At 42.0% G+C, this 27,974-nt stretch overlaps 2 protein-coding genes across 2 annotated transcripts; both read left to right on the plus strand.

Annotated features, from left to right (window-relative positions):
• Window positions 1–312: 312 nt before the first annotated feature.
• On the plus strand, window positions 313–18,029 carry LOC106605438 (semaphorin-4A). The gene is given in 15 exon segments (XM_045718506.1): window positions 313–598; window positions 4,193–4,353; window positions 4,461–4,523; window positions 4,632–4,730; window positions 4,938–5,040; window positions 5,206–5,325; window positions 10,650–10,777; window positions 14,384–14,565; window positions 14,775–14,910; window positions 15,696–15,885; window positions 16,060–16,175; window positions 16,295–16,369; window positions 16,371–16,459; window positions 16,722–16,792; window positions 16,932–18,029. Coding segments are annotated over 15 exon segments (2,391 nt in total). The 5' UTR covers window positions 313–498; the 3' UTR covers window positions 17,690–18,029.
• A 6,110-nt stretch (window positions 18,030–24,139) lies between these two features.
• Window positions 24,140–27,940, plus strand: LOC106605437 (membrane-spanning 4-domains subfamily A member 4A). The gene is made up of 7 exons (XM_014201091.2): window positions 24,140–24,438; window positions 24,972–25,213; window positions 25,419–25,520; window positions 25,875–25,931; window positions 26,204–26,389; window positions 26,874–27,011; window positions 27,454–27,940. Exons 2-7 carry the CDS (start codon window positions 25,013–25,015, stop codon window positions 27,574–27,576), a joined length of 807 nt encoding a protein of 268 aa, XP_014056566.2. The 5' UTR covers window positions 24,140–24,438; window positions 24,972–25,012; the 3' UTR covers window positions 27,577–27,940.
• The last annotated feature ends 34 nt before the right edge of the window (window positions 27,941–27,974 follow it).

Here is a 27,974-nt window from a genome sequence, read left to right on the forward strand (position 1 = left end):
CACTAATCACAGGAAATTAATAATAATATTCAGAAATGAATTTGTCAATGCAACAAAATAACTATGGCTTTACGATGATGGTGAAAACTTGGAGAAATGTTGGAGTTAAGTGGGTTAAAATCAGAGGTTGCAAGTCTTTATTCATATTAAAAATCTGATTTATTGAATTCTCCATATTGTCAATATTAACGGGGCACTTATTTATTATAACAGTCTTTAAAAAATTCAATATTGGTGCACAATTTCTACTTAAAATATCAAAGGGGCGCAAAAGGCACTCTTTTCGAGTTATGGTGATGACGAGAGGAAATCAGACGATGCAGGCCACAACATTGCAACACCTTTTTCAAGTGTGTAACAAAGCTCTCAGCACAGCATGCTCTCAGCACATTGTGCTCATATGAGGAAGTCCTCTTCAACAACAGATCCTTTCACATCCTCTGCCTCAATCTCCATCCAGGTATTCCAGCCGGTCCTGTTGAGAGGAGCACCCCCATCATGGAATATGGGAGCCTGGCTTGGCGTCTCTCTGCTCTACTGGGGCTTCTCCTGACCCCTTCACTAGGGTTGGAACCTCCACGGATCTCCTTCCCCCTCGGTTAGTAAAACATTTGATTCATTATTGTTTTTTCATGTCCATTTACTGGGTTTTTATGTATTTGCATGTGTGTGTGAATCTTGCAAAGATGCAGCATTCAGGCAAGTCAGATATTATTTCAAGTTTATTTCATGTAAATATATAATTTGTCAGGATATAATATGAAAAACACTTTCTCATGTTGAACTGCTGAGACTGCGCATAGCAATGTGGCTGTATGCACGTCACTTGAGTTTCAGTTTGTGCCTCTTCCTCTAAACCTTAAGAAATCACAGTGGTATGAAACACGATGGCACGATAGACACCAAGTCACATAACCCAGGCCAGGTGTTCCCAGACCTTTTCACTCAGGCCCCACTTCCAGCATTGGGGAACATCCCTCGCCCCCCCATACGCTCTTGCGCCACGTCTATTTCTATGGGCACAAGCACTGTTTTTGACACAAGCTGTTCATGACACACACCTCTTTTATTGGCGGAGAGAATATTTAGCAGGTTTAAAGCTTATTTCCTGCAATTTTAACCCTTTTGTCATGGGGTGAAGAGAAAATGTTGCAGTTTTAAAGCTAATTATCTTGCAATTCTATAGATTTTGCCATGTCTAATGTGTATTCATGTGACATTTGAGTGACGCATACGTTCCAACAGAATCTCTGGGCTAAAAAACCTAGCTAAAATACTTTAGCTGACATGGGCTAGTTGACCTGGACATTTCTGACAAGTTATAAATAGCTCTCTAAGGTATGCAATGACAGACATAATGAGGGAAACGGATGATGCACTACCCAATTTCCAAATGGCTCCTCGTGCATTCTACTATTACAACTTTCAAGAGTAAGTTGAAAGCTGGACCCCCACGCCCTGCCTGCACCCCACAGTTTGGGAACTACTGACCAAGGCCACAGACAGACTGTATGGACAGACACACTTAAATACACTATAAGCACAGACTGCCTGATAATACATGTTTAGGTCAGGTGACAGTTGTGGTTGGTTTATGCTACATGGGGCATCCAATATTGTATTTTTTTTTTCATACTTCATTTACTTTTCCCCTCAAGCTGTTACCCAATCAAAACAATGGTCCATTATATCCCCTATTTCTCCAAATCAAATCAGATCAGAGATTATTTGTCACGTGCGCCAAATACAACAGATGTAACCTTACAGTGAAATGCTTACTTACAGGCTCTAACCAATAGTGCAAAAAAGGTGTTAGGTGAACAATAGGTAAGTAAAGAAATAAAACAACAGTAAAAAGACAGGCTATATACAGTAGCGAGGCTATAAAAGTAGCGAGGCTACATACAGACACCGGTTAGTCAGGCTAATTGAGGTAGTATGTACATGTAGACATGGTTAAAGTGACTATGCATATATGATGAACAGAGAGTAGCAGTAGCGTAAAAGAGGGGTTGGCGGGTGGCGGGACACAACGCAGATAGCCCGGTTAGCCAATGTGCGGGAGCACTGGTTGGTCGGCCCAATTGAGGTAGTATGTACATGAATGTATGGTTAAAGTGACTATGCATATATGATAAACCAAGTGTAGCAGCAGCGTAAAAAGAGTGTTTGGGGGGAGGTATTTGGGGGGGGGGGCACAATGCAAATAGTCCGGGTAGCCATTTGATTACCTGTTCAGGAGTCTTATGGCTGGGGGTAAAAACTGTTGAGAAGCCTTTTTGTCCTAGACTTGGCACTCTGGTACTGCTCTAGACTTGGCACTCTGGTACCGCTTGCCATGCGGTAGTAGAGAGAACAGTCTATGACTGGGGTGGCTGGGGTCTTTGACAATTTTTAGGGTCTTCCTCTGACACAGCCTGGTGTAGAGATCCTGGATGGCAGGCAGCTTAGCCCCAGTGATGTACTGGGCCATACGTAATACCCTCTGTAGTGCCTTGCGGTCAGAGGCCCGAGCAATTGCCATACCAGGCAGTGATGCAACCAGTCAGGATGCTCTCGATGTTGCAGCTGTAAAACCTTTTGAGGATCTCAGAATCCATGCCAAATCTTTTTCGTTTCCTGAGGGGGAATAGGCTTTGTCGTGCCCTCTTCACGACTGTCTTGGTGTGTTTGGACCATTCTAGTTTATTGTTGAGGTGTACACCGAGGAACTTGAAGCTCTCAACCTGCTCCACTACAGCCCAGTCGATGAGAATGGGGGCGTGCTCGGTCCTCCTTTTCCTGTAGTCCACAATCATCTCCTTAGTCTTGGTTACGTTGAGGGATAGGTTGTTATTCTGGCACCACACAGCCAGGTCTCTGACCTCCTCCCTATAGGCTGTCTCGTCGTTGTCTGTGATCAGGCCTACCACTGTTGTGTCATCTGCAAACTTAATGCTGGTGTTGGAGTCGTGCCTGGCCATGCAGTCGTGGGTGAACAGGGAGTACAGGAGAGGACTGAGCACGCACCCCTGTGGAGCTCCAGTGTTGAGGATCAGCGTGGCAGATGTGTTGCTATCTACCCTCACCAGCTGGGGGCGGCCCGTCAGGAAGTCCAGGATCCAGTTGCAGAGGGAGGTGTTTAGTCCCAGGATCCTTAGCTTAGTGATGAGCTTTGATGGTACTATGGTGTTGAACGCTGAGCTGTAGTCAATGAATAGCATTCTCACATAAGTGTTCCTTTTGTCCAGGTGGGAAAGGGCAGTGTGGAGTGCAGTAGAGATTGCATCATCTGTGGATCTGTTTGGGCGGTATGCAAATTGGAGTGGGTCTAGGGTTTCTGGGATAATGGTGTTGATGTGAGCCATTACCAGCCTTTCAAAGCACTTTATGGCTACGGACGTGAGTGGTACGGGTCTGTAGTCATTTAGGCAGGTTGCCTTTGTGTTCTTGGGCACAGGGACTATGGTGGTCTGCTTTAAACATGCTGGTATTACAGACTCAATCAGGGACATGTTGAAAATATCAGTGAAGACACCTGCTAGTTGGTCAGCACATGCCCGGAGCACACGTCCTGGTAATCCGTCTGGCCCCGCAGCCTTGTGAATGTTGACCTGTTTAAAGGTCTTACTCACGTCGGCTACGGAGAGCGTGATCACACAGTCGTCAGCTACAGTACAGTATTTTGACAGTTTCTTTTTTTGCTCTTTTTGACTCATTTGCTTGCATACAGTTTTACAAGAAAGTCAATGACCACAATCAGAGATGTCAAGATGATAGATTCAAAGGCCAAGCCACTCAAAATCTAAAATTAAACTGTGCACAGTTCTACATGTTCAAAAGTGAGACCACATAGAGTCTGAGTTTTTGTTTGGATACATATATATACACAGTACGTATGCCGTTTTACAATGGTTGTGGTAAAAAGTTGTGGTAAAAAGAGATGAGAATATGAGCTAACTCTCACAGTCTAAAAGTGAGCACTAGCTACTACATTATGGAACCCCATTATAACTTTTTAGCTGTGTCTGTGTGTGTGTGTGTGGGGGGGGGCTTATTGAAGGAAAGGCTTATTGAATAAATGGAATAAATGGAAGGGTATCAAACACAATTTACGAAGAATGCATCAATACCCATGGTCCGGTGTTAACTGCTGGTCCACACAATAAGCATACATCATAATCATACCATTTTTATTTGCCTTTCCTTTCAGAAAGCCCAGAGAGACCTCTTCCCTTATTCAGGCGACCAGACAGTAAAAACACCACCACACTGTTGCTAAGTGACGACGGCTTCACTCTGTTTGTAGGGGCACAAGATGCTGTGCTATCATTGGATGTCAGCAAGCCTGATGTCATAACCATGAAGACTAAGGTAGGCACATTCGAGCGGAAGAGGGAGCTATCTTATTTCATCAGAGATAAGTTTATAAAAGTTTCCTACACTCTTACAAATATTCTCTCTGTCTGTTTCTCCTATAGATGGATTGGAAGCCCCCTCCAGATGTTCTTCATATGTGTACCACTAAGGGCAAGAAAGAAACGGTATTCATTGAGTCATCTTGCACTTCAATGCATGCACTTGCCTTCACAAGAAACCATGAGAACCACTCTCACCTCTTTGATATCTGCCTATGTACTTATTTTCCTCAGACGGACTGTCCCAACTTTGTGCGAGTGCTGCAACCCATCAATGCCACCCACTTGTATGCCTGTGGAACATTTGCATACAACCCTCATGATACCTATATGGTAAGACTCAGCAGATCTCCTAGACTCTCCTAATGCCTTCTGTTCTTCTCCTTTACATCATATTTGGATAGACAGAGTATTTATATGATAATGAAACTATAACACACTTTCAATGACCCTTCTCTCTTTTTCCCACGTATGGTCCTATAATTCCTCCCCTCTCCCCCTTTCTCAATGTGTCTGTCCCTTTCTCTCTCATTCTCTCAGGACACAGACACTCTCACCATGGCCAAGGTCCCCAGGAAGTACAATGACGCAAAAGGTTGCTGCCCGTTCAACCCATATCAAAGAAACACAGCCATCTCTGTTGGTGAGATTGATAATGAGCCAATTGTAGCTGAATTAGTGGACTGCCTTGGTGACAATGCCACATGACAATTTCCAAGAAGACACCAACACTTCCCAAAAAAATGCTGTACTTTGTATTTTGTTCTTGTCACTCGGATACCTCAATTTTGAACATGTTTCTCTATAGATGGTGAGCTTTTCACAGCCACTACAAATGACTTCCTGGGTAAGACACCAATGGTCTCCCGCCATCTCAGTAAAGATGGTCGCCCAGATGTTAGCCAGGATACCTCAGTGACCTTGAATGGTGAGTGGTCTTCAACAAATAGAGCGCAATAGTAATGACATATTTTTTTGGCCACTTACTCCGCCATTGCTCGTTGGCCAAAGCCTATGGGGAAATGAATGGGAGTTTTAGAGGGTTTTTGGATAAACGCTGAAGATAAGGTCTGATATCCCACATTAAAAAATCATATAGTATACTATGGTATATGTACATACTATAGTATTCACTGTAGTGTTTTTGCGGACTTAAATGTAGTATTCACTGTAGTATACTGTAGTAGTCAGCAAACACACTACAGTGAATATTGTAGTATTCTGTTGGAGAGTTTTGTCCGCGTTCTCGCTCTCTCTCTCTCGGTTAGAATGGATCTTTCAAAGTGACATTCATTAATGTCGTTATAGAATGGATGTTTCGTCGGTCTTCGCGTTCAATTATATAATTTCTAGCTGCAGACTATTAATTAATATCAAAGACTTGTTCTTATTCTGTCGGTATCAATAGTCTAAAAGTTAACCACGTGGTATGGTTCACTTTCAGTAGATGGATTGGATGGTCAAACCTATTGGCCAACTCGCAATGGAGTGGAGGCCTGGTCCGAAGAAAGTAAATCAGGGTGGGGTTTTATAGTGAACATGTCACATGACGCCTGGTCCTGTCTGTGTCTTTGGGGGCGTGCCGATGACTGAGTTAAGCTTGGTACAGAAATACAATTCTATCACATTAACATCAGTACATAGCATCTCAATGTATTACAAATAGCTTTATCCTTATTAATACATTCTATACAACCATTTGGATGCAAGTCCCATCACTGAGGCTATTATATAAACAGTTTTATGGTAATATGGCTATATTGTCTCTTCTGAGTATCACAAAATTGTACCAAGCGGACCAGTTCGTAGCTGGATTCTTCACCAGTCTTCCATACCTTCTCCAGAACACAAATGTCGCTTGGCTCCCCAATTCTGTGAGTTGGAAGAATTTCCTGTGTCTCTCTATGGGCCATGTGGCAAGAGATTCTCCTCTTAGAGTTTTACAACCCTTTCACACAGGGCCTGGGTGGGGGGAGGTAGGTTGGGGGATGGTGCAAGGGGGAGGGGGTCAACTGTCCTCCCTGTACTCAAAGAGGCCAACGTCATGACACCTCATTGCAGTATGCCTAAGGCACGTTCATGTAGATGAGAAGGAACTCTGGGCATCTTTCGTTTGGTGTATTTCAGAGTCAGTAGAAAGGCCTCTTTAGTGTCCTAAGTTTTCATAACTGTGACCTTAATTGCCTATTGTCTGTAAGCTGTTAGTGTCAACTTCTTTGGGATAGGGGGCAGTATTTTCACGGCCGGATAAAAAACTTACACGATTTAATCTGGTTACTACTCCTAGAATATGCATATAATTAGTAGATTTGGATAGAAAACACTCTAAAGTTTCTAAAACTGTTTGAATGGTGTCTGTGAGTATAACAGAACTCATATGGCAGGCAAAAACCTGAGAAACAATCCAAGTAGGAAGTGGAAAGTCTGAGAATTGAAGTTCTTCTTTTGATTCTCTATCGAAACTACATTGTCTGTGGGGTGATGTTGCACTTCCTAAGGCTTCCATTGGCTGTCAACAGCCTTCAGAAAGTGGTTTGAGCGTTCTCCTGTTACTGGGCAGATAATAGAAGCTCAGTTTCTGAGTGGACTGCCTGGCAACAAAGGGATTGGATATGCTCGGTCACGCGAGCGCGCCATTCCTTCTTTTTCTTCTTGAATTAATATGCTATTGTCCGGTTGGAATATTATCGCAATTCTACGTTAAAAATACCATAAAGATTGATTTTAAACAGCGTTTGACATGCTTCTAAGTACGGTAATGGAACATTTGGACTTTTCGTCTCTGGTTCCGCGCTCGCGCGTTATGCCTTTGGATAAGTTATCTGTACGCACGAACAAAACAGAGGTATTTGTACATAAATATGGATTATTTTGAACAAAAACAACATTTCTTGTGGAAGTAGCAGTCCTGGGAGTGCGTTCTGACAAAGATCAGCAAAGGTAAGAGAATATTTTTAATACTAATTCTGAGTTTAGGTTGCCCGAACTTGGCGGGTGTCTGAATAGCTCGCTGTGATGGCTGAGCTATGTACTCAGAATATTGAAAAATGTGCTTTCTCCGTAAAGCTATTTTAAAATCTGACACAGCGGTTGCATCCAGGAGTAGTCTATCTATAATTCTTTAAATAATTGTTATATATTTTGTCAACGTTTATGATGAGTATTTTTGTAAATTGATGTGCACATTCACCGGACGTTTTGGTGGGAATACATTTTCTGAACATCACGCGCCAATGTAAAATGCTGTTTTTGGATATAAATATGAACTTTATCGAACAAAACATACATGTATTGTGTAACATAATGTCCTAGGAGTGTCATCTGATGAAGATCGTCAAAGGTTAGTGCTTCATTTAGCTGTGTTTTGGATTTTATTGACACATGTCCTTGCTTGGAAAATGGCTGTGTGATTATTTTTGTCTATGTACTCTCCTAACATAATCTAATGTTTTGCTTTTGCTGTAAAGCCTTTTTGAAATCGGACAATGGGGTTACTTCAAGGAGAAGTGTATCTTTAAAATGGTGTAAAATAGTTGTATGTTTGAGAAAGTTGAATTATGACATTTTGTTGTTTTTGAATTTGCCACCCTGATATTTCACTGGCTATGTCCCGCAGGTGGGCGTCCCACGTAGCCCATAGAAGTTAAACCCTTTATAATGAAGATCTGTGAAGTTATTTGGATTTTTACGAATTATCTTTGAAAGACAGGGTCCTGAAAAAGGGATGTTAATTTTTTGCTGAGTTTGTCTATAAACTTTTTTTTATTTATATTTATTTGTTCTTTTTTCTACAAATATATATATATATATATATATATATTTTTACAAACCCCATTTTCTCCCCAATTTCATGGTATCCAATTGGTAGTTAGTCTTGTCTCATTGTGTACAGACTCGGGAGAGGCGAAGGTCGAGAGCCATGCATCTTCTTTACACAATGCCCACTTAACCCGGAAGCCAGTCACACCACTGTGTTGGAGGAAACACCGTGCACCTGGCGACCGTGTCAGCGTGCACTGCGCCTGGCCCGCCACAGGAGTCGCTAGTGTGCGATGGGACAAACCCTCTCCTAACCCAGATGATGCTGGGTCTCCCGGTCGCAGCCGGCTGCAACAGAGCCTGGACTCGAACCCAGAATCTCTAGTGGCACAGCTAGCACTGCGATGCAGTGCCTTAGACCATTGCGCCACTCGGGAGGCCTGTTGGAGATATGCAAAAATGAATACTGTAGTATTTACTATAATTAAAGTGTAGTGTTTTTCCTGATACTACTGTAGTATTCGACAGTATACTACAACATTCTATAGTAAACACTACACGATCGTGGGATACTACAGTGTGTAGTATAGTATTCTACATAATATTATAGTTTACTATAGATTTCTATAGTAAGTTCTGTAGTACTTTTTTCATGGGATTAAACACAGGTTTAGGAGATCTTATATGTTTTGTTCTATGAGATAATCTTCATCAGCTAATGTAATTTTTTTGTGAATTTTGAATCAGTTATGTATTCAAAACAAGCACATGGTCTTCATAATTCATAAAGGTCATGTTAACTGACTGATATTATCTCATAGAACAAAAGTTATAAGATCTCCTAAGCGTGTGTTAACCTCAGACCTAATTTCTACGTTTATCCCAAAACCCCATTCTTTCCACATTAATTTCCCCTATAGGAATGGCCAAACATACCAGAGGTAACTTATTTCCAATTTTTAGGACTACAAGCCGGCAAGCTCTATACCAATTCAATATACACCTTTGTGTTAGCTTCAGCTCAAGTAACAGAACATAACCAACTGGTGTCCCCCCAGGGCTCTGTGCTGGATACCCTGTTGTTCTCCCTATTCTGCACACAACAAAACCGATTCTTCACATTTAATTGTGTATTAAGAATGACTAAATATATCAACATGTCAAACTTTGATTGTTATTTGAACTCTTCTACATTCACTGATTTTGCAACTGTTGAATTGGCAAGAAAATAGTTACACTACATATCCAAAGGTAAGTGGACACCTGCTCTTTGAACATCTCATTACAAAATCATGGGCATTAATATGGAGGTGGTCCCCCCTTTGCTGCTAGAACAGCCTCCACGCTTCTGGGAAGGCTTTCCACTAGATGTTGGAACAGTGCTGCAGGGATTTGCTTCCATTCAACCACGAGCATTAGTGAGGTCGGACACTGATATTGGGCAATTAGGCCTGGTTTGCAGTCAGCGTTCCAATTCATCCCAAAGGTGTTCGATGGGGTTGAGGTCAGGGCTCTGTGCAGGGCAGTCAAGTTCTTCCACACCGGTCTAGAAAAAAAACGTGTTTTGTGCACGTGGGCATTGTCATGCTGAAAGAAAAAAAGGGCCTTCCCCAACTGTTGCCACAAAGTTGGAAGCACAGAAATGTCTAGAATGTCATTGTATGCCATAGCGTTAAGATTTCCTTTCATTGGAACTAAGAGGCCTAGCCCAAGCCATGAAAAACAGCCCCAGTCCATTATTCCTCGTCCATCAAACTTTACATTTGGCACTATTCATTTGGGGAGGCAGCGTTTTCCTGGCATCCGCCAAACCCAGATTCGTCCTTTGGACTGCCAGATGGTGAAGAGTGATTCATCACTCCAGAGAACGCGTTTCCACTGCTCCAGTCCAATGGCGGCAAGATTTACACCACTCCAGCCAATGCTTGGTATTGCGCAAGGTGATCTTAGGTTTGTGTGCGGCTTCTGGGCCATTGAAACCCATTTCATGAAGCTCCCAACGAACAGTTATTTTACTGATGTTGCTTCCATAGGCAGTTTGGAACTCGGTGGTGAGTGTTGCAACCGAGGGCAGACGATTTATACGAGCTACGCGCTTCAGCACTCCCATTCTGTGAGCTTGTGTGGCCTACCACTTTGTGGCTGAGCCGTTGTTGCTCCTAAACGTGTCCACTTCACAGTAACAGCACTGACCGGGGCAGGCCTAGCAGGGCAGAAATTTGACAAACTGACTTGTTGGCATCCTGTGACAGTGCCACTTTGAAAGTCACTGAGCTCTTCAGTATGGGCCATTCTACTGCCAATGTTTGTCTATGGAGATTGCATGGCTGTGTGCTCGATTTTACACACCTGTCAGCAACGGGTGTGGCTAAAATAGCCAAATCCACTAATTCGAAGGGGTGTCCACATACAATGTTGTGTATTACCTGTCTGTGCTTGAATAGATGTTTGTGTAATTGTCTGAGATGTTTGTGTAATTTCCTTTTATTTCAGAGCCCACTTTCGTCAGTTCCGCATCTGACACCAGCGAGGGGAAGGTGTACTTCTTCTTCAGTGAAGTTGGAAATGAGTACAGCTTCCTGGATGAGTTCAAAGTAGCGCGAGTAGCCCAGGTCTGCAAGGTAAGTAACAGGATGGGGCTTCGATTCCATTTAATATAGGAGAAATTAACATTAATCCAGTTAATGAATTGGGAAACAAATCCTCATTGAATATAACATGTTAACTTCTCCAATTAATTAATTCAAATTCAAATCATTACCTGAATTGAGTAGGAATTGCCCCCTAAGCCTGGTAGAATGGTAGGCCAGTGTCCCTCCCCATTCTCCTATGCACAGATTTACTCAGAAGGATATGAGAACCCTCTTGAGATGCAACTTATCTTTTTCACAAGGCAGAAATGTGACTGCTTCATCTGTGATTACTGACAGGAGAGTATTTACAGTGCCTTCAGAAAGTATTCATACACCTTGACTTAGTCCACATTTTGTTGTGTTACAGCCTGAATTCAAAATGGATTGAAATTATATTTCTTCTCACCAATCTACCGACAATACTCCATAATGACAAAGTGAAAACATGTTTTTAGACATTTCTGCAAATGTATTGATAATAAAATACAGACATATCTAATTTACGTAAGTATTCACACCCGAGTCAATACATGTTAGAATGACCTTTGGAAGTGATTACAGCTGTGAATCTTTCTGGGTAAGTCTCTAAGAGCTTTGCACACCTGGATTTTACAACATTTGCACATTATTCTTTTTGTAATTCTTCAAACTCTGTCAAGTTGGTTGTTGATCATTGCTAGACAGTCATTTTAAGTCAAAACTGTAACTAGGCCACTCGGGAACATTCAATGTCATCTTGGTAAGCAACTCCAGTGTATATTTGGCCTTCTGTTTTAGGTTATTGCTCTGCTGAAAGGGGAATTTGTCTCCCAGTGTTGGAAAGCAGGCTGAACCAGGTTTTCCTCTGGGATGTTGCCTGTGCTTAGCTCTATTCCGTTTATTTTGATCCAACAAAAAAAAACTCCCTAATTCTTCCCAATGACAAGCATACCCATAACATGATGCAGCCACCACCATGCTTGAAAATATGAAGAGTGGTACTCAGTGATGTGTTGTTGGATATGCCCCAAACCTAACTCTTATTGTATTCAAGACATAAAGCTAATTTCTTTGCCACATTTTTTGCAGTTTTACATTAGTGCCTTAATCCAAACAGGACGCATGTTTTGGAATATTTGTATTCTGTACAGGCTTCCTTCTTTTCACTCTGTCATTTAGGTTAGTATTGGAGTAACTACAATGTTGTTGATCCATCCTCAGTTTTCTCCTATCACAGCCATTAAACTCAGTCACCATTGGCTTTATGGTGAAATCCCTGAGCGGTTTCCTTCCTCTCCGACAACTGAGTTAGGAAGGATGCATGTGTCTTTGTAGTGACTGTGTGTATTGATACACCATCCAAAGTGTAATTAATAACTTCACCGTGTTCAAAGGGATATTCAATGTCTGCTTGTTTTATTTGTTACCCATCTACAGTTGAAGTCGGAAGTTTACATACACTTAGGTTGGAGACATTAAAACTTGTTTTTCAACCACTACACAAATTTATTGTAAACAAACTATAGTTTTGGCAAAGCGGTTAGGACATCTACTTTGTGCATGACACAAGTCATTTTTCCAACAATTGTTTACAGACAGATTATTTCACTTTTAATTCACAGTATCACAATTCCAGTGGGTCAGAAGTTTACATACACTAAGTTGACTGTGCCTTTAAACAGCTTGGAAAATTCCATAAAATGATGTAATGGCTTTAGAAGCTTCTGATAGGCTAATTGACATCATTTGAGTCAATTGGAGGTGTACCTGTGGATGTATTTCAAGGCCTACCTTCAAACTCAGTGCCTCTTTGCTTGACATAATCAGAAAATCAAAAGAAACAGCCAAGACCGCAGAAAAGAAATGGTAGACCTCCACAAGTCTGGTTCATCCTAGGGAGAAATTTCCAAACGCCTGAAGGTACCACGTTCATCTGTACACACAATAGGCCGCAAGTATAAACACCATGGGACCATGCAGCCGTCATACCGCTCAGGAAGGAGACGCGTTCTGTCTCCTAGAGACTAATGTACTTTGGTGCGAAAAGTGCAAATCAATCCCAGAACAACAGCAAAGGACCTTGTGAAGATGCTGGAGGACACAGGTACAAAAGTATCTATATCGATATAACCTGAAAGGCCGCTCAGCAAGGAAGAAGCCACTGCTCCAAAACCACCATAAAAAAGCCAGACTACAGTTTGCAACTGCACATGGGGACAACGATCGTACTTTTTGGAGAAATGTCCTCTGGTCTGATGAAACAAAAATAGAACTGTTAGGCCATAATGACCATTATTATATTTGGAGGAAAAAGGGGGAGGCTTGTAAGCCGGAGAACACCATCCCAACTGTGAAGCACGGGGGTGGCAGCATCATGTTGTGGGGGTGCTTTGCTGCAGGAGGGTGTATGTAAACTTCCAACTTCAACTGTACCAATAGGTACCCTTCATTGTGAGGCATTGGAAAACCTCCCTGGTCTTTGTGGTAGAATCTGTGTTTGAAAATCAGTGCTCGACTGAGGGACCTAACAGATAATTGTATGTGTGGGGTACAGAATCATGAATAATGAGTGAGTGAGAGTTACAAATGCACAAATATCATACCTGCCAAAAAATGCTAACCTCCCCTAACGCAACTATCAAGACAATTGGAGTACTGGGTCAGCCACCCTTAAATAGCACATGGGCCAGCTCAGTTGAAACACCTTCCGACTAACAAAATGGACAAGCCAGCACAGGTGTAAAACATACTGACACCAATCAGTACGCCCTATGTGCTGACCAGCAAAAGTCCAACCTCAAAACATAAATGGAAAAACCAAACCTTGTAACATCTTCCCCCTTAAGACAACAAATAGAGAAGTTAGCATGTCTTGGGGTAATGATATTTGTGCATCTAACTTTCTCACCAATCATTATACACTATTCATTCAGGGCTACTGTAATCATGGTAGCATCCACATTAATGTAGAAGTGTTTAGAAACATTCTATTCTTATGTACAATAAAAGTGACTCAAATGGCACAATACATTATTTACCATTTCCATTGGGCACAAAATAATCGTAAACATAACCAAAACGAACAGCAAATGCATCCAACAAGTTTGTAAAGTCACAAGCTTGATGTAATCATTGTGTGCTATGAATTTGGGACCAAATACTACATTTGACTACTTTAATACACAAGTGAATTTGTCCCAATACCTTTGGTCCCCTAAAACGGGAAGACTAGGTAATTACGTGCTGTAATTTCTAAACGGTTGACGTGTGAAGATACCCTCAAATTAAATCTAACAGTCTGCACTTTAACCTCATAGTCATTGTATAATTTCAAATCCAAAGTGCTGGAGTACAGAGCCAAAACAACAAAAAATGTGTCAATGTCCCAATACTTTTGGAGCTCACTGTAATTCCACTTTGATATGATGGGGTATTGTGGCAGTATTTTCAGGCAGTAACACAACAAAATGTGGAAAAAGTCCAGGGGTGTGGATATTTTCTGAAGGCACTGTAAAAGGCCAGAGGTGTATTCAGAACACTCAAAACAAAGTGCCCCAAAAAGTGAACCATGTCATGATTATTACTAAACAAATATGTTGTCCGTGGGTGTGTCAGGATGACATTGGGGGAGAGCGCATCCTGCAGAAACGCTGGACTTCCTTTGCTAAAGCCGAACTTCTCTGTCGGCCTCCCAAAGAGCTGCCTTTCAATATCATCCAGGATGTGTTCACCCTCACTCCATCGGAGGGCTACTCCACACAAGATATTATTTTCTATGGTGTCTTCACATCCCAATGGTGAGCGAGAGCATGCCAAAGTCTAACTGCATATGTAAGATGAGATGTCTGGAGGTCTAATGACATGACCAAACAATTGTGCCAATATTTGGGTTAACTTTCTCACAAAATAGTTTTTTCTATATTGTTCTGCCCCCTCTTTCACATCCCTCTTTCCTGCTGGCCTCCTACCCTCTGTCTATATCTCCTCTCTCCTCTTCCACTCCCAGGTCAGTGGCTTCAGGGCAGTCTGCTGTGTGTGCCTTTCGGCTTGGGGACATCAAAGATGTGTTTGCTGGGAATTACAAGATATTCCAAAACCACCAATGGAGTCCTCGCATGGACAAGAGTAGCAACCTGGGCAAGGTGTGGATGGGCCAATCCTATACTGTAGAAGTATACACTGAGTTTACCAAACATTAAGAACACCTTCCTAATCTTGAGTTGCACTCCCCCACTTTTGCCCTCAGAACAGCCTCAATTCGTTGCGGCAAGGACTCTACAAGGTTTCAAAAAGCGTTCCACAGGGATGCTGGCCCATCTTTGCTCCAGTGCTTTCCAAAGTTGGGTCAAGTTGGCTGGATGTCCTTTGAGTGGTGGAACATTCTTGATACACATGGGAAACTGTTGAGCGTGAAAAACCCAGCAGCGTTGCAGATCTTGACACAAACCGGTGCGCCTGGGACCTACTACCATGCCCTGTTCAAAGGCACTTAAATCCTTTGTCTTGCCCATTCACCCTCTGAGTGGCACACATACACCATCCATATCACAATTGTCTCAAGGCTTAAAAATCCTTCTTTAACCTTTCTCCTCCCCTTCATCTACACTGATTGAAATGGATTTGACAAGTGACATCAATAAGGGATCATAGCTTTCACCTGGTCAGTCTATGTCATGGAAAGAGCAGGTGCTCTTAATGTTTGTATACTCAGGGTAGATTAGGGTATATGGGCAGGGTTGAGAACAATATCCTTTATAAGGATCCATTCTCATGGCTTACCTATTTTTTTTTGCAGTGGCTATAATAGATTTATATAGTTGTTAATTTATGGACTTGTGCAATTAGCCTAATGACCAAATCCTCTTTACCCCCTGTGTTTCCCTCGTGGCAATTGTAATGACTGAGTTTATGGCCTTTTTGTTGACAGTGTGGGTTGGACAATGCCTCAGACACCACTCTAATGGCAGTCAAGGAAAGTTTCCTAGCCAGTGGAAGTGTGCGTCCGATAGGCAATGCACCAGTTCTCAACTCCCCTGACCAGCGCTACAGTCGGATTGCTGCACTACGGACAAAAGCGGCCAATGGACAGGACTACACCATACTCTTCCTGCTCAGTGGTGTGTCATAGTTATTTTCAATCTGGACATTGCTCTTCAATCTTGGTCTGTAAACCTCTGTCCGATTGCTCATGTGGTGATACAACTCCCATCCCAAATTTGATGGCAGATAATTTTGTCACAGCACATTTTCTTTTGTTTGCAACTTTTGTCTTTCACTCTTTTCTTGGTCAGAGTCTGGGTTTCTCCACAAAGCTGTGCTGTTGAACAAGGATACCCACATCATAGAGGAGATCCAAGTGTTCAGACAAACACAGCTGGTGAAAAACATACTTCTCTCCACCTCCAAGGTACACATTTGTTCAATCTTAACTTTTGTCAATGTATGTTTTCAATGGGCATCTCTCTGTATACTGTCTGTGGCCTTTCATCCACTAAAGCCATTTGATGCCTGTTCCTCCTATTGCAGGGTGTGCTTTATGTGGGAACCTCTGAAGGGGTGACCCAGGTGCCTGTATCCCAGTGCTCGTCCTATAAGAGCTGTGTCCCAGTGTGTTTTGGCACGAGACCCCCTCTGTGGCTGGGACCCTGCCAGTGGACACTGTGCCAGTGTGTCTGCCATTCCAGCCAATGCGTGAGTCCAACTTTAGATCTTTAGATTAATCACTGGCCTCCACATACTGATGGTTCCACGTGGCATTTCCATTCATAATTTTTCTTTTTATAAAAAATTGTAAAATCGATGACATCTCAGCCTAGCACTCATGCATGCATTTGTGCAATGAAGAGAACACAGTCAGGGCACCAATGTGAATGGACATCCCTCTCTCTCACCTACCTTTCCATCTCTCTTTCTCTCACTCCATCTTTGCATTTGTATGTGTTGTTGCTGTCAGACGGCAGGATGTGGAGCATGGCAACGTGATGAAGGAGTGTCAAGGTTCCCTCACAGCTAAACCTCTGCCAGGTGATCACTACAATTAGACACAAGTGTATTGGGGTTATAAAGTAATAAAACCAGTAATAAACCATTATATTTAAGCATTGAGCGCTCTGTAGTATGTATAACTCATTAATTTGTCTGTGCTCACATTCTATCCCCCGTGTTGAGGTGTACGCACAGCTAAATGAAGTAGTGAGGTTGAAGTGTTCCAGATCCTCCAATCTGGCAACCCTGAGTTGGAAGTCCGCCAAAGCCAGCGTTCTGCCCCACCACCTCTTCTTTCACTCTAGAGATGAGAATCTGGTCTTCATGGCCACACCTGACACCTTCGGAATCTACCACTGCATCTCTGTGGAGAGGGGTTATGAGGAGACAGCAGCTATCTACACTGTGAGACAGAGTGTCTCTCCTCGGGTCATTGATACTCCAGCCGTTCAAATTCGGATCACCACCACAGAGACTAAAGACCAGATGACCACCATGATGGAAATCCCAAGCGACACTGACAAGCTAGACCTCATCAACTTTGGGGAGGATCCAGTCATCACCACAGACGTAACCACAACCAACAAGACTCCAGAAACACAGTCCACGACTGAGAATCTAGAGGACAAGACTCCAGACACCAATTCCAGTACTGAGAAGCCAGAGGATATGACCCCAGACCCCCAGTCCAGCAGTGAGAAACCAGAAGACATTGTCAACCACAATGAACCCTTAACAGCCAAGAATTACCATAGTGAATTGGTGGCAGTATCATTTCTCCTGGCTGTGTGTGTTTGTGTGCTAGTGCTAGGAGGGCTCTATGGGTGGCACCTGCAGGGCAGATATAAATTGGGGCCCTCGGATACTGCAGAGGGGGGATACAAGGAAGAGAATGACCCCCTGGAAGTCTCACCTCCCTCTATAAAGGCAGAATGAATGGACTCTGAGTCGAGAGTCCATTTTTTTCAACAGGCATTTGATGACATCACATCAGGTGGATTCGATCTTGTTTAAGATTTATAAATAAGTAAATTAAAAAGTGTGTTTGGGAGGGGGGGTGAAGGTTATGTTTATTAACATGTGGAGCCTATTTGTCTTCAATTTAAACAGACAGATAATGCATATTTTTATTAATTTCAAATTAATACAATTTTTGTAATCCTACATTTCCTCAGCAGACATCTTTTTCTATAGGCTACAGAACAAGTGTCTTTATTTCTGTAGGAATGTTCATTCTCTTTTACTAAGCCTACTATAATAAAAAGGAGAAATTACATTTCTGAATCTTTCATATCCCTTGGCTGTCACCAAATAATAGTGGACATGCAGAAAGATGGCTGCCCCAAGTACTTACCAAAAATGACTAATTTGCTAAGATCACCATATTATGCAGTGCTCTCCATTACTGCTTTTTAAAAAATCTGCATTAGCACAGTTAAAGATTCCAATTCTAGCTCATAGGCGGCGGTAATTTCAAAAAGTACAGTTGAAGTCAGAAGTTTACATACACTTAGGTTGAAGTCATTAAAACTCGTTTTTCAACCACCAAATTTCTTGTTAACAAACTGTAGTTTTGGCAAGTCGCTTAGGATATCTACTTTGTGCATGACACAAGTCATTTTTCCAACAATTGTTTCCAGACAGATTTCACTTATAATTCACTGTATCACAATTCCAGTGGGTCAGAAGTTTACATACACTCAGTTGACTGTGCCTTTAACCAGCTTGGAAAATTCCAGGAAATTACATCATGGCTTTAGAAGCATTTGATAGGCTAATTGCCATCATTTGAGTCAATTGGAGGTGTACCTGTGGATGTATTTCAAGGCCTACCTTCAAACTCAGTGCCTCTGTGCTTGGCATCACGGAAAAATCTAAAGAAATCAGCCAAGACCTCAGAAAAAAGATTGTAGACCTCCACAAGTCTGGTTCATCCTTGGGAGCAATTTCCAAACGAATGAAGGTACCACGTTCATCTGTACAAACACTAGTACACAAGTATAAACACCATGGGACCCCGCAGCCATCATACCGTTCAGGAAGGAGACGCGTTCTGTCTCCTAGAGATGAATGTACTTTGGTGCGAGAAGTGCAAATCAATCCCAGAACAACAGCAAAGGACCTTGTGAAGATGCTGGAGGAAACGGGTACAAAAGTATCTATATCCACAGTAAAACGAGTCCTATATTGACATAACCTGAAAGGCCGCTCAGCAAGGAAGAAGCCACTGCTCCAAAACTGCCATAAAAAAGCCAGACTGCACATGGGGAAAAACTGCACATGGGGGAAAAGATCATACTTTTTAAAACTTTTTTCATACTTTTTGGAGAAATGTCCTCTGGTCTGATGAAACAAAAATAGAACTGTTTGACCATAATGACAATTGTTATGTTTGGAGGAAAAGGGGGGACGCTTGCAAGCCAAAGAACACCATCCAAACCGTGAAGCATGGGGATGGCAGCAACATGTTGTGGGGGTGCTTTGCTGCAGGAGGTACAGGTGCACTTCACAAAATAGATGGCTTCATGAGGAAAGAAAATTATGTGGATATATTGAAGCAACATCTCAAGACATTAGTCAGGAAGTTAAAGCTTGGTCGCAAATGGGTCTTCCAAATGGACAATGACCCCAAGCATACTTCCAAAGTTGTGGCAAAATGGCTTAAGGACAACAAAGTCAAGTTATTGCAGTAGCCATCACAAAGCTCCGACCTCAATCCTATAGAAAATGTGTGGGCAGACCTGAAAAAGCGTGTGTGAGCAAGGAGGCCTACAAACCTGACTCAGTTACACCAGCTCTGTCAGGAGGAATGGGCCAAAATTCACCCAACTTATTGTGGGAAGCTTGTGGAAGGCTACCCGAAACAATTTAAAGGCAATGCTACCAAATACTAATTGAGTGTATGTAAACTTCTGACCCACTAGGAATGTGATGAAATAAATAAAAGCTGAAATAAATCTCTATCTACTATTATTCTGACATTTCACATTCTTAAAATAAAGTGGTGATCCTAACTGACCTAAAACAGGGATTTTTTACTAGGATTAAATGTCAGGAATTGTGAAAAACTGAGTTTAAATGTATTTGGCTAAGGTGTACAGTGAGGGGGAAAAGTATTTGATCCCCTGCTGATTTTGTACATTTGCCCACTGACAAAGAAATGATAAGTCTATAATTTTAATGGTATGTTTATTTGAACAGTGAGAGACAATAACAACAAAAAAATCCAGAAAAACACATGTCAAAAATGTTATAAAATGATTTGCATTTTAATGAGGGAAATAAGTATTTGACCCCTCTGTAAAACATGATTTAATACTTGGTGGCAAAACCCTTGTTGGCAATCACAGAGGTCAGACATTTCTTGTAGTTGGCCACCAGGTTTGCAAACATCTCAGGAGGGATTTTGTCCTACTCCTCTTTGCAGATCTTCTCCAAGTCATTACGGTTTCGAGGCTGACGTTTGGAAACTCGAACCTTCAGCTCCCTCCACAGATTTTCTATGGAATTAAGGTCTGGAGACTGGCTAGGCCTTAATGTGCTTCTTCTTGAGCCACTCCTTTGTTGCCTTGGCCGTGTGTTTTGGGTCATTGTCATGCTGGAATACCCATCCACGACCCATTTTCAATGCCCTGGCTGAGGGAAGGAGGTTCTCACCCAAGATTTGACGGTACATGGCCCCGCCATCGTCCCTTTGATGCGGTGAAGTTGTCCTGTCCCCTTAGCAGAAAAACACCCCCAAAGCATAATGTTTCCACCTCCATGTTTGACGGTGGGGATGGTGTTCTTGGGGTCATAGGCAGCATTTCTCCTCCTCCAAACACGGCGAGTTGAGTTGATGCCAAAGAGCTCCATTTTGGTCTCATCTGACCACAACACTTTCACCCAGTTGTCCTCTGAATCATTCAGATGTTCATTGGCAAACTTCAGATGGGCATGTATATGTGCTTTCTTGAGCAGGGGGACCTTGCGGGCGCTGCAGGATTTCAGTCCTTCACGGCGTAGTGTGTTACCAATTGTTTTCTTGGTGACTATGGTCCCAGCTGCGTTGAGATCATTGACAAGATCCTCCCGTGTAGTTCTGGGCTGATTCCTCACCGTTCTCATGATCATTGCAACTCCACGAGGTGAGATCTTGCATGGAGCCCCAGGCCAAGGGAGATTGACAGTTCTTTTGTGTTTCTTCCATTTGCGAATAATCGCACCAACTGTTGTCACCTTCTCACCAAGCTGCTTGCCGATGGTCTTGTAGCCCATTCCAGCCTTGTGTAGGTCTACAATCTTGTCCCTGACATCCTTGGAGAGCTCTTTGGTCTTGGCCATGGTAGAGAGTTTGGAATCTGATTGATTAATTCTGTGGATAGGTGTCTTTTATACAAGTAACAAACTGAGATTAGGAGCACTCCCTTTAAGAGTGTGCTCCTAATCTCAGCTCGTTACCTGTATAAAAGACACCTGGGAGCCAGAAATCTTTATGATTGAGAGGGGGTCAAATACTTATTTCCCTCATAAATTGATTTGCATTTTAATACATTTTTTTACATGCATTTTTCTGGATTTTTTTGTTATTCTGTCTCTCACCGTTCAAATAAACCTACCAATAAAATTATAGACTGATCATTTCTTTGTCAGTGGGCAAACGCACAAAATCAGCAGGGGATCAAATATTTTTTCCCTCACTGTATGTAAACTTCCAACTTCAACTGTAGATTGAATGATGTCTTGTGCTGTAGTTAACAACTCTGTGGCCGTGTTCGAGAGCATCAAAAACGACTACAGGTGACTACCTGACTGATCTACAAATCACATTGCATCATAAATAACAACTCATTATTTGTAGATCAGTCCGACACAATTTACCAATGATACTTTGCAGTTTTGATTTTCTCTAACACGGCCAATGGGTAGTGCCAGAGATACTGTAAATAATGATGAGATCGTCTTGTCTCTGCCCTAACAATGCGAGTCGTTCCAAAGGCGGAAAGGCAAGCAGTTTGTGGTTATCGCTGTATTCCCACATGGACAGATGTTGAATGGAGTGGACCCTCTCGCTTCACCTCTTCTTCTCTGGTAGTGCGAAAACAATGTCATTTCTGAATTCCTCCATCTTTATGCACCTATGACAGGTTAATAATTGGTTACTTTTATCCGGGATCCTTGGGACGTCCCTACCCTAAACCATACTCTTAATTAACTAACCCTTATCTTAACCGTTGGGGCTCCCGAGTGGCGCAGTAGTATAAGGCACTGCATCTCAGTGCTAGAGGCATCACTTCAGACACCCTGGTTTGATTCCAGGCTATATCACAACCGGCTGTGATTGGGAGTCCAATAGGGCGGCGCACAATTGGCCCAACGTCGTCCGGGTTTTGCCGGTGTAGGCTGTCATTGTAAATAAGAATTTGTTCTTAACTGACTTGCCTAGTTAAATCAACAACAAAAAAATGGTAACAGAGTTGGGATGTCCCAAGGATACTATTTAGACTTCAGACTTACACAATTAACAGAACTTTGAGGAGGTAGGTGGGTTTTCTAGTAAATTACCTGGGGAATGGGACGGCAGGAAGCCTAGTGGTTATAGCGTTGGGCCAGTAACTGAAAGGTTGCTGGATTCAATCCCCGAGCTGACAAGGTAAAAATCTGTTGTTCTGAACAAGGCAGTTAACCCACTGTTCCCCGGTAGTGTCACGGCTGTTCAAAGGAGCGGACCAAGGTGCAGCGTGTTTGTAGTTCCACATTTTTATTTATTTGTGAAACATAATGCAATACACTAAATATACCAAAACAACAAACCGTGACGCAGAGAGAAACAAACACTACTCAAAAGATAATAACCCACAAAACAGGAAGAGAAAAACCCCTACTTAAATATGATCTCCAATCAGAGGCAACGAGGATCAGCTGCCTCCAATTGGAGATCAACCCAAACAACCCCAACATAGAAATAGAAAAACTAGAACTTAAACATAGAAATAGAAAACCCCCAAAACAGCCCCTGTCACGCCCTGACCTACTCTACTATAGAAAATGACATCTTACTAGAGTCAGGACGTGACAGGTAGGCTGTCATTGTAAATAAGAATTTGTTCTTAACTGACTTGCCTAGTTAAATGAGTAAAATAAATAAATAAATGGTGACAGAGTTGGGATATCCCAAGGATACGATTTAGACAAAGAATTAGGTTAAATCATTTTTTATTTTTTTTATTCAATGGGGATATTGACAAAGCCAGTACATGAAGATGGGCAGAAACTGCGAAATCACGCTTGTAGGCGATGACATGGCGATGTTGGGTAGCTAATGCCGCATTCAAAACAACTGGTTACTCAGAAAAATATGATATAAAATCATGATGTCAGTGATTTTATGGTCGGAAAGTCGCAGCTCCTGAAAGAGGCCTGAGTTTCCGAGTTGGATGACCGTTCAAATTTTTGTTTTGTTTTTCGAGTTCCCAGTTATTTTGAATGCATTGAAGTCAGAAATTCGGATAACGCCCCATAATTCAATTTGCGATGATTGTACATCCGCTAAGAACAATATGGAGACAACATACAAGTGTAAGTAAAAACAAATGTAAATAAGTTAGAAATTGTGCTACTAATGCACAAACACATCACGTAAAAGTCATTGTTTTTGTTTGGTTAGCTTTAGGAAATTGTAGAATAAAACATTTTCCTTCTTCAGAAGTAGCTAGGCGGGCTAACGTTAGTTAGCTAATTAATTTGTTAGCTATCATACAGTAGGCAAATATATTTAAGCAATAAGGCATGAGGGATATGGCCAATATACCACGACTAAGGGCTGTTCTTATGTATGACGCATCGCGGAGTGCCTGGACACAGCCCTTAGCTGTGGTATATTGGCCATATACCACAAACCCCAGAGGTGCCTTATTGCTATTACAAACTGGTTACCAACATAACTAGAGCGGTAAAAAATAAATGTTTTGTCATACCCGTGGTATACAGTCTGATATACAACAGCTGTCATCCAATCAGCATTCAGGGCTCGTACCACCCAGTTTATAATAATAATTACATAGTTAATATAAGTAGACATGCAATCATAATTGACTGCTGCAGCGCCCACAAACTACCAGTGGCTGAAAATACAACCGTCGCGGGACGAACGAGTAACGAATTTCCGGGCAAGGGCGGTCCATTTAAAATGAATTATTCCTCCCTCACCCCTTGCCCTGCAAGTGTAAACTCGTCAGACGTCATGAAACGTTATCAGAAGTGTCGACTTAATTTGAGGGCTGAGGGGAATGTTTGGAATGCAACCTGGTCTGTTTAGCAAGCCTTCCCAGAAGTCTCGCGATGTTGCGTCTCTGAGTTTATAAACTTTGATATTGGTGCTTTCAGGACAACTGGGAACTCGGAAAAAACTAAGTCAAATCATGTCAGTGATCTTCAGGTCGGAAAGTTGCAGCTCTAGAAAGATGCTCCAGCTTCCGACTTTGAATTCCGATGACAGTTCAAAAGTGTTCTCCCCGAAGTCCCAGTTGTCATGAACGGACTGAAGTCGGATATTCCCGAGTTCCCAATTGTTATGAATGCGTTATAAATGAAAATAGCAGACGCAACAGGGATCTGTAAACGTTGAAGAAGTATCTTAGATTATATCCTTGTATTTCCGTGTTTGTACATTAGCTGTTCCCGCACCTGGAAAAAGTGGAGAAGTGGTAAATTGTCCGATTTGAATTGTTACAAATGTTGTCTAAATTAATGTTTATTAGGCGATTTGTGTTAACAGCAGTAGGCCTAATATATGTAATCATTTGCAAGCTTCCATAGATTTACTTTCAATTTCCATTGAAATACAAAACACAGATTTACAAGGGCAACTCAAATGTGGCTTGAAAAAAGGCGAACATATATTGTAATCATTGAATGTTGTCAATATTGTATTGATTTGTTTAACCTTTCAATGATGTTAGTCTAACTGAGATCAAATCTACTTTGCGGGACATAAGAAAGGCTCATTTTGTGCTAGTTACCGTTGTTTTTGGTCATTTGAAATACACCTACATTTTACTCTTCAAACCACAATTTTGTTTTCAAAATTCTAAAAGGATAATGTTGAAATTGTATTTCTAAACCAAGGACAACCTAAAGAAGACTTAGGCTATCTGTAATGCCATAATAAACACTAACACAATGTCTGCAGCTGTATTAAAGTATCAATCTTTCAGTGTGTAATTAGTTTTCTTCTCAGGTGTTTGTTGTCGTCAACCACCCAAATAAAGATCATCAACCATGTCCACCTCTATCACAACTGCAAATGGAGTTGTGGTAGTGACACAAGTGTTCCCCTTGGTGGAGAGTGGCAAGGCTTCAGTGCCACTTCTGAATGTCACTCCCCAAATCCAGAGTGCGCCCCCCGCTGTGCCACTGCCTACCACTAAAGTGTCAGAGATGACAAGGGTGTTCCTGCAGGTTCAGCCACAATCTCTTGGGGTGAGAAGATAATATTACTGTCCTTTGTTTTTAGTGCTCATTCCATCCATTTGCCATTGGATTCAATCATCGGCTGTGATATTGTAGAGATCTATATTTAACATCCTTTGAGGGCAATTTGATTTAGAAGGCTAAACTGTTAACCACTATTAGTTACCATTTCCACTATTGTTACTTAATGTTCCCTGAATTACTGTTGTCTCAGATTGTGCAGATCGTCCTTGGATTGGTGTGCATGGTGGTGAGCCTGTCTGCTCTTCTCTCCCCTATCCTGTATGACCAGTTCCCACTCTTCATGGCAGTTGCTGTAAGTTCTGGGTCCCAAGGGGGCAAGTAATATCCAACAGACTTAATGCTACACGGACACATGCAATTTTAGAGATGTTTTCTCAGAGTGAATCTGGCATCATCTATCTTACAGTAGTCCTATTGTAACCTAGAAAAGTAGGTGAACAAGCAGGATAACTGTCTTCAGGTCAGCATTCATGACCAAAGGGCATCCCACACCCACAGGAGACAGCAGAACTTGTGTTTATCTATAAAGTGTAGGCCTCTACAGTAGATGACATTGGATGTGGCAGTTGATTGGACAGCATCACCTTAGCGTCATATGTCAATGGTCTAAAGTGTCTTTCTCTCCTGTGTTGCTCACTCTCTCCAGTTTGTCCTCTCTGGATCTCTCACTGTGGCTGCCCAGAAAGGAACACGTTTGAGTCTGGTTAGTCATTCACTGTGATTGTGGTTAATAGCAGTGTGCACTTCAAGTTTACTTTATTAGATTTATAAGTTGAGATGTATATTAGAAATTAAATATTTTCTAAAGGAAGTAAAACAGGAGATATTTTCTAGACCAAAACTCACAAACCAAAAATCTAACCAATTGGAAGAGTTAATGGATTTCCTATGTCCATATATTTTAAACAAAACAAACTAACATTGTCACGCAATGGTTGTTCAGTTTCCCCTCCTCTCCATTTCCCACCCTGTCAGATTAAAGGGACTCTGGCTGTGAATGTTGTCAGTGTTCTTGTGGCTCTGGCTGGGGTTGCCTATATTTGCATGCTGCTGACTGTAAAACATGAAGATGGTTTCTGCACCGAAACTGCCGACAACTATACTTCCAATTCCAACCAGAACAGGATAAAGGAATGCACAGGCATGGTTCGGACAATATATGTAAGTATTTATGGAAGTGACCTGGTTCATGTAATTTTGCTGTATTTATTTCTTATACGAACTTCAGAGAACTCAGTAACCTTCCAAACACATGAGGTTGGTGGCACCTTAATTGGGGAGGACGGCTCGTAGTAATGGCTGGAGCAGAATAAGTGGAATGGTATCAAATACTACATCACACACATTGTTTCTATGCGTTTTATGCCATTCCATTTGCACTGTTCTGGAAATGATTATGATCCGTTCTCCCCTCAACAGCCTCCTGTGCTTCCAAACAGTCCGTTTATTAAACGTTGGAAGGAGCTAGAGAAATACATCTTTGCAGGCTTATTAAATGTTTTATATATTTACGAGATACGGTTGATATTGTTTTACCAGGATGAGAAACCTGAACAAAACTTGTAAATCCTTCTGAAGTTACAATGCAAATCATTAGCCCAACCATTGACACATATTCCTCTTGTTTTACCCCTGTGTGCATCAGACAGTCTTGAATGGGGTGAAGGGCCTACTGCTGGTCCTGACGGTGATGGAGCTCTGTGTGGCTCTCACTGTCTGCGTCTTCTCTGGGAAAGCCCTTCACCTCCGTGGGTACTACAGCCTGAGCCGTGGCCGGGGGATGGTAAGCTTGAGAACGCTGCAGTCATCGCTTACATCAACAGGCTAACAGTCTGTTGAACAGGCAGAGAGTGCAGCAGCTGTACATAAAAAAAAAATACAGTCTTACAGTAGCTCAAACCTGTAATGCTGTGGGGCATGAACCATTTTGCCTCTTTAACAGAACATTGCTACAATCCCTAACTTTCCCATAACAGTTGTTGCTTCTTGACTCCCCCTCTTGTAAACACCTAGGTATCAGCAATAACTGAATAGCTTCACCTAGTCCTCTGGTAGTCTAGGTGGAGTTTACACCATATTGCTTAGACACACCAATCCAGTCCTTTCAAATCCCCAGAATCGTGAAGGGTATATGGGTTATGTTGAATGGCCAGTTTGAGATGATGCCAGTCTGTGCTAGTTCCTCACTTCATCTTCCTTCTCCTGCACCTTGTCATTGGGTCTAGGTGGTGGTAGAGACTGGTACTGACCCCACCGGAGCCAGCCAGGCCTCCCTGAGCGACAGTGACGTGGCCTTACTGGGCAGTGTTGAAGACTCTGACACCCCGGCTCCACCATACTCTCCTTGAGGCATAACCATGCCATACACCTCACCCTACTTCTTACAACACATATTGCATTGTAGTATACCCAATGTACTCATGTGTTTCTCTTGTTTGAATTCGTTATTTCACAATTGCTTACCTAAACTGTACATGAAGATTATCATTAGGAAGTGTGACACCATTGCGAATGTGTCCGATTGTTTTGTCATCAACGTGAACAGTCGTGTCCTGGTGAAGGTTCTGTCCTGATGAATGTATTGCTCTGTAGTGCTTCCTAATATATCAAGTAGGACTGTTATTCTCTTTGCTATTTCATATTACTGTAGAGTTAATATCTTGATTTCTGACAGTGTATCATTCTTTCATTCAATAAATGGAATATTTCCTCTTCAAGTGTTATAGTGTCTACATTGGTAGAAGTT

Source organism: Salmo salar, chromosome ssa05, assembly GCF_905237065.1.
Source record: "Salmo salar chromosome ssa05, Ssal_v3.1, whole genome shotgun sequence".
NCBI classification, from domain to species: domain Eukaryota; kingdom Metazoa; phylum Chordata; class Actinopteri; order Salmoniformes; family Salmonidae; genus Salmo; species Salmo salar.

Bases quoted from the DNA above. Each gene is read 5' to 3' on its own strand.
- LOC106605437 (XM_014201091.2), top strand. From the start codon at position 25,013: ATGTCCACCTCTATCACAACTGCAAATGGAGTTGTGGTAGTGACACAA. The intron at 25,214-25,418 runs GTGAGAAGATAA...CTGTTGTCTCAG, and splicing joins TTCAGCCACAATCTCTTGGG to ATTGTGCAGATCGTCCTTGG. The intron at 27,012-27,453 runs GTAAGCTTGAGA...CATTGGGTCTAG, and splicing joins TGAGCCGTGGCCGGGGGATG to GTGGTGGTAGAGACTGGTAC.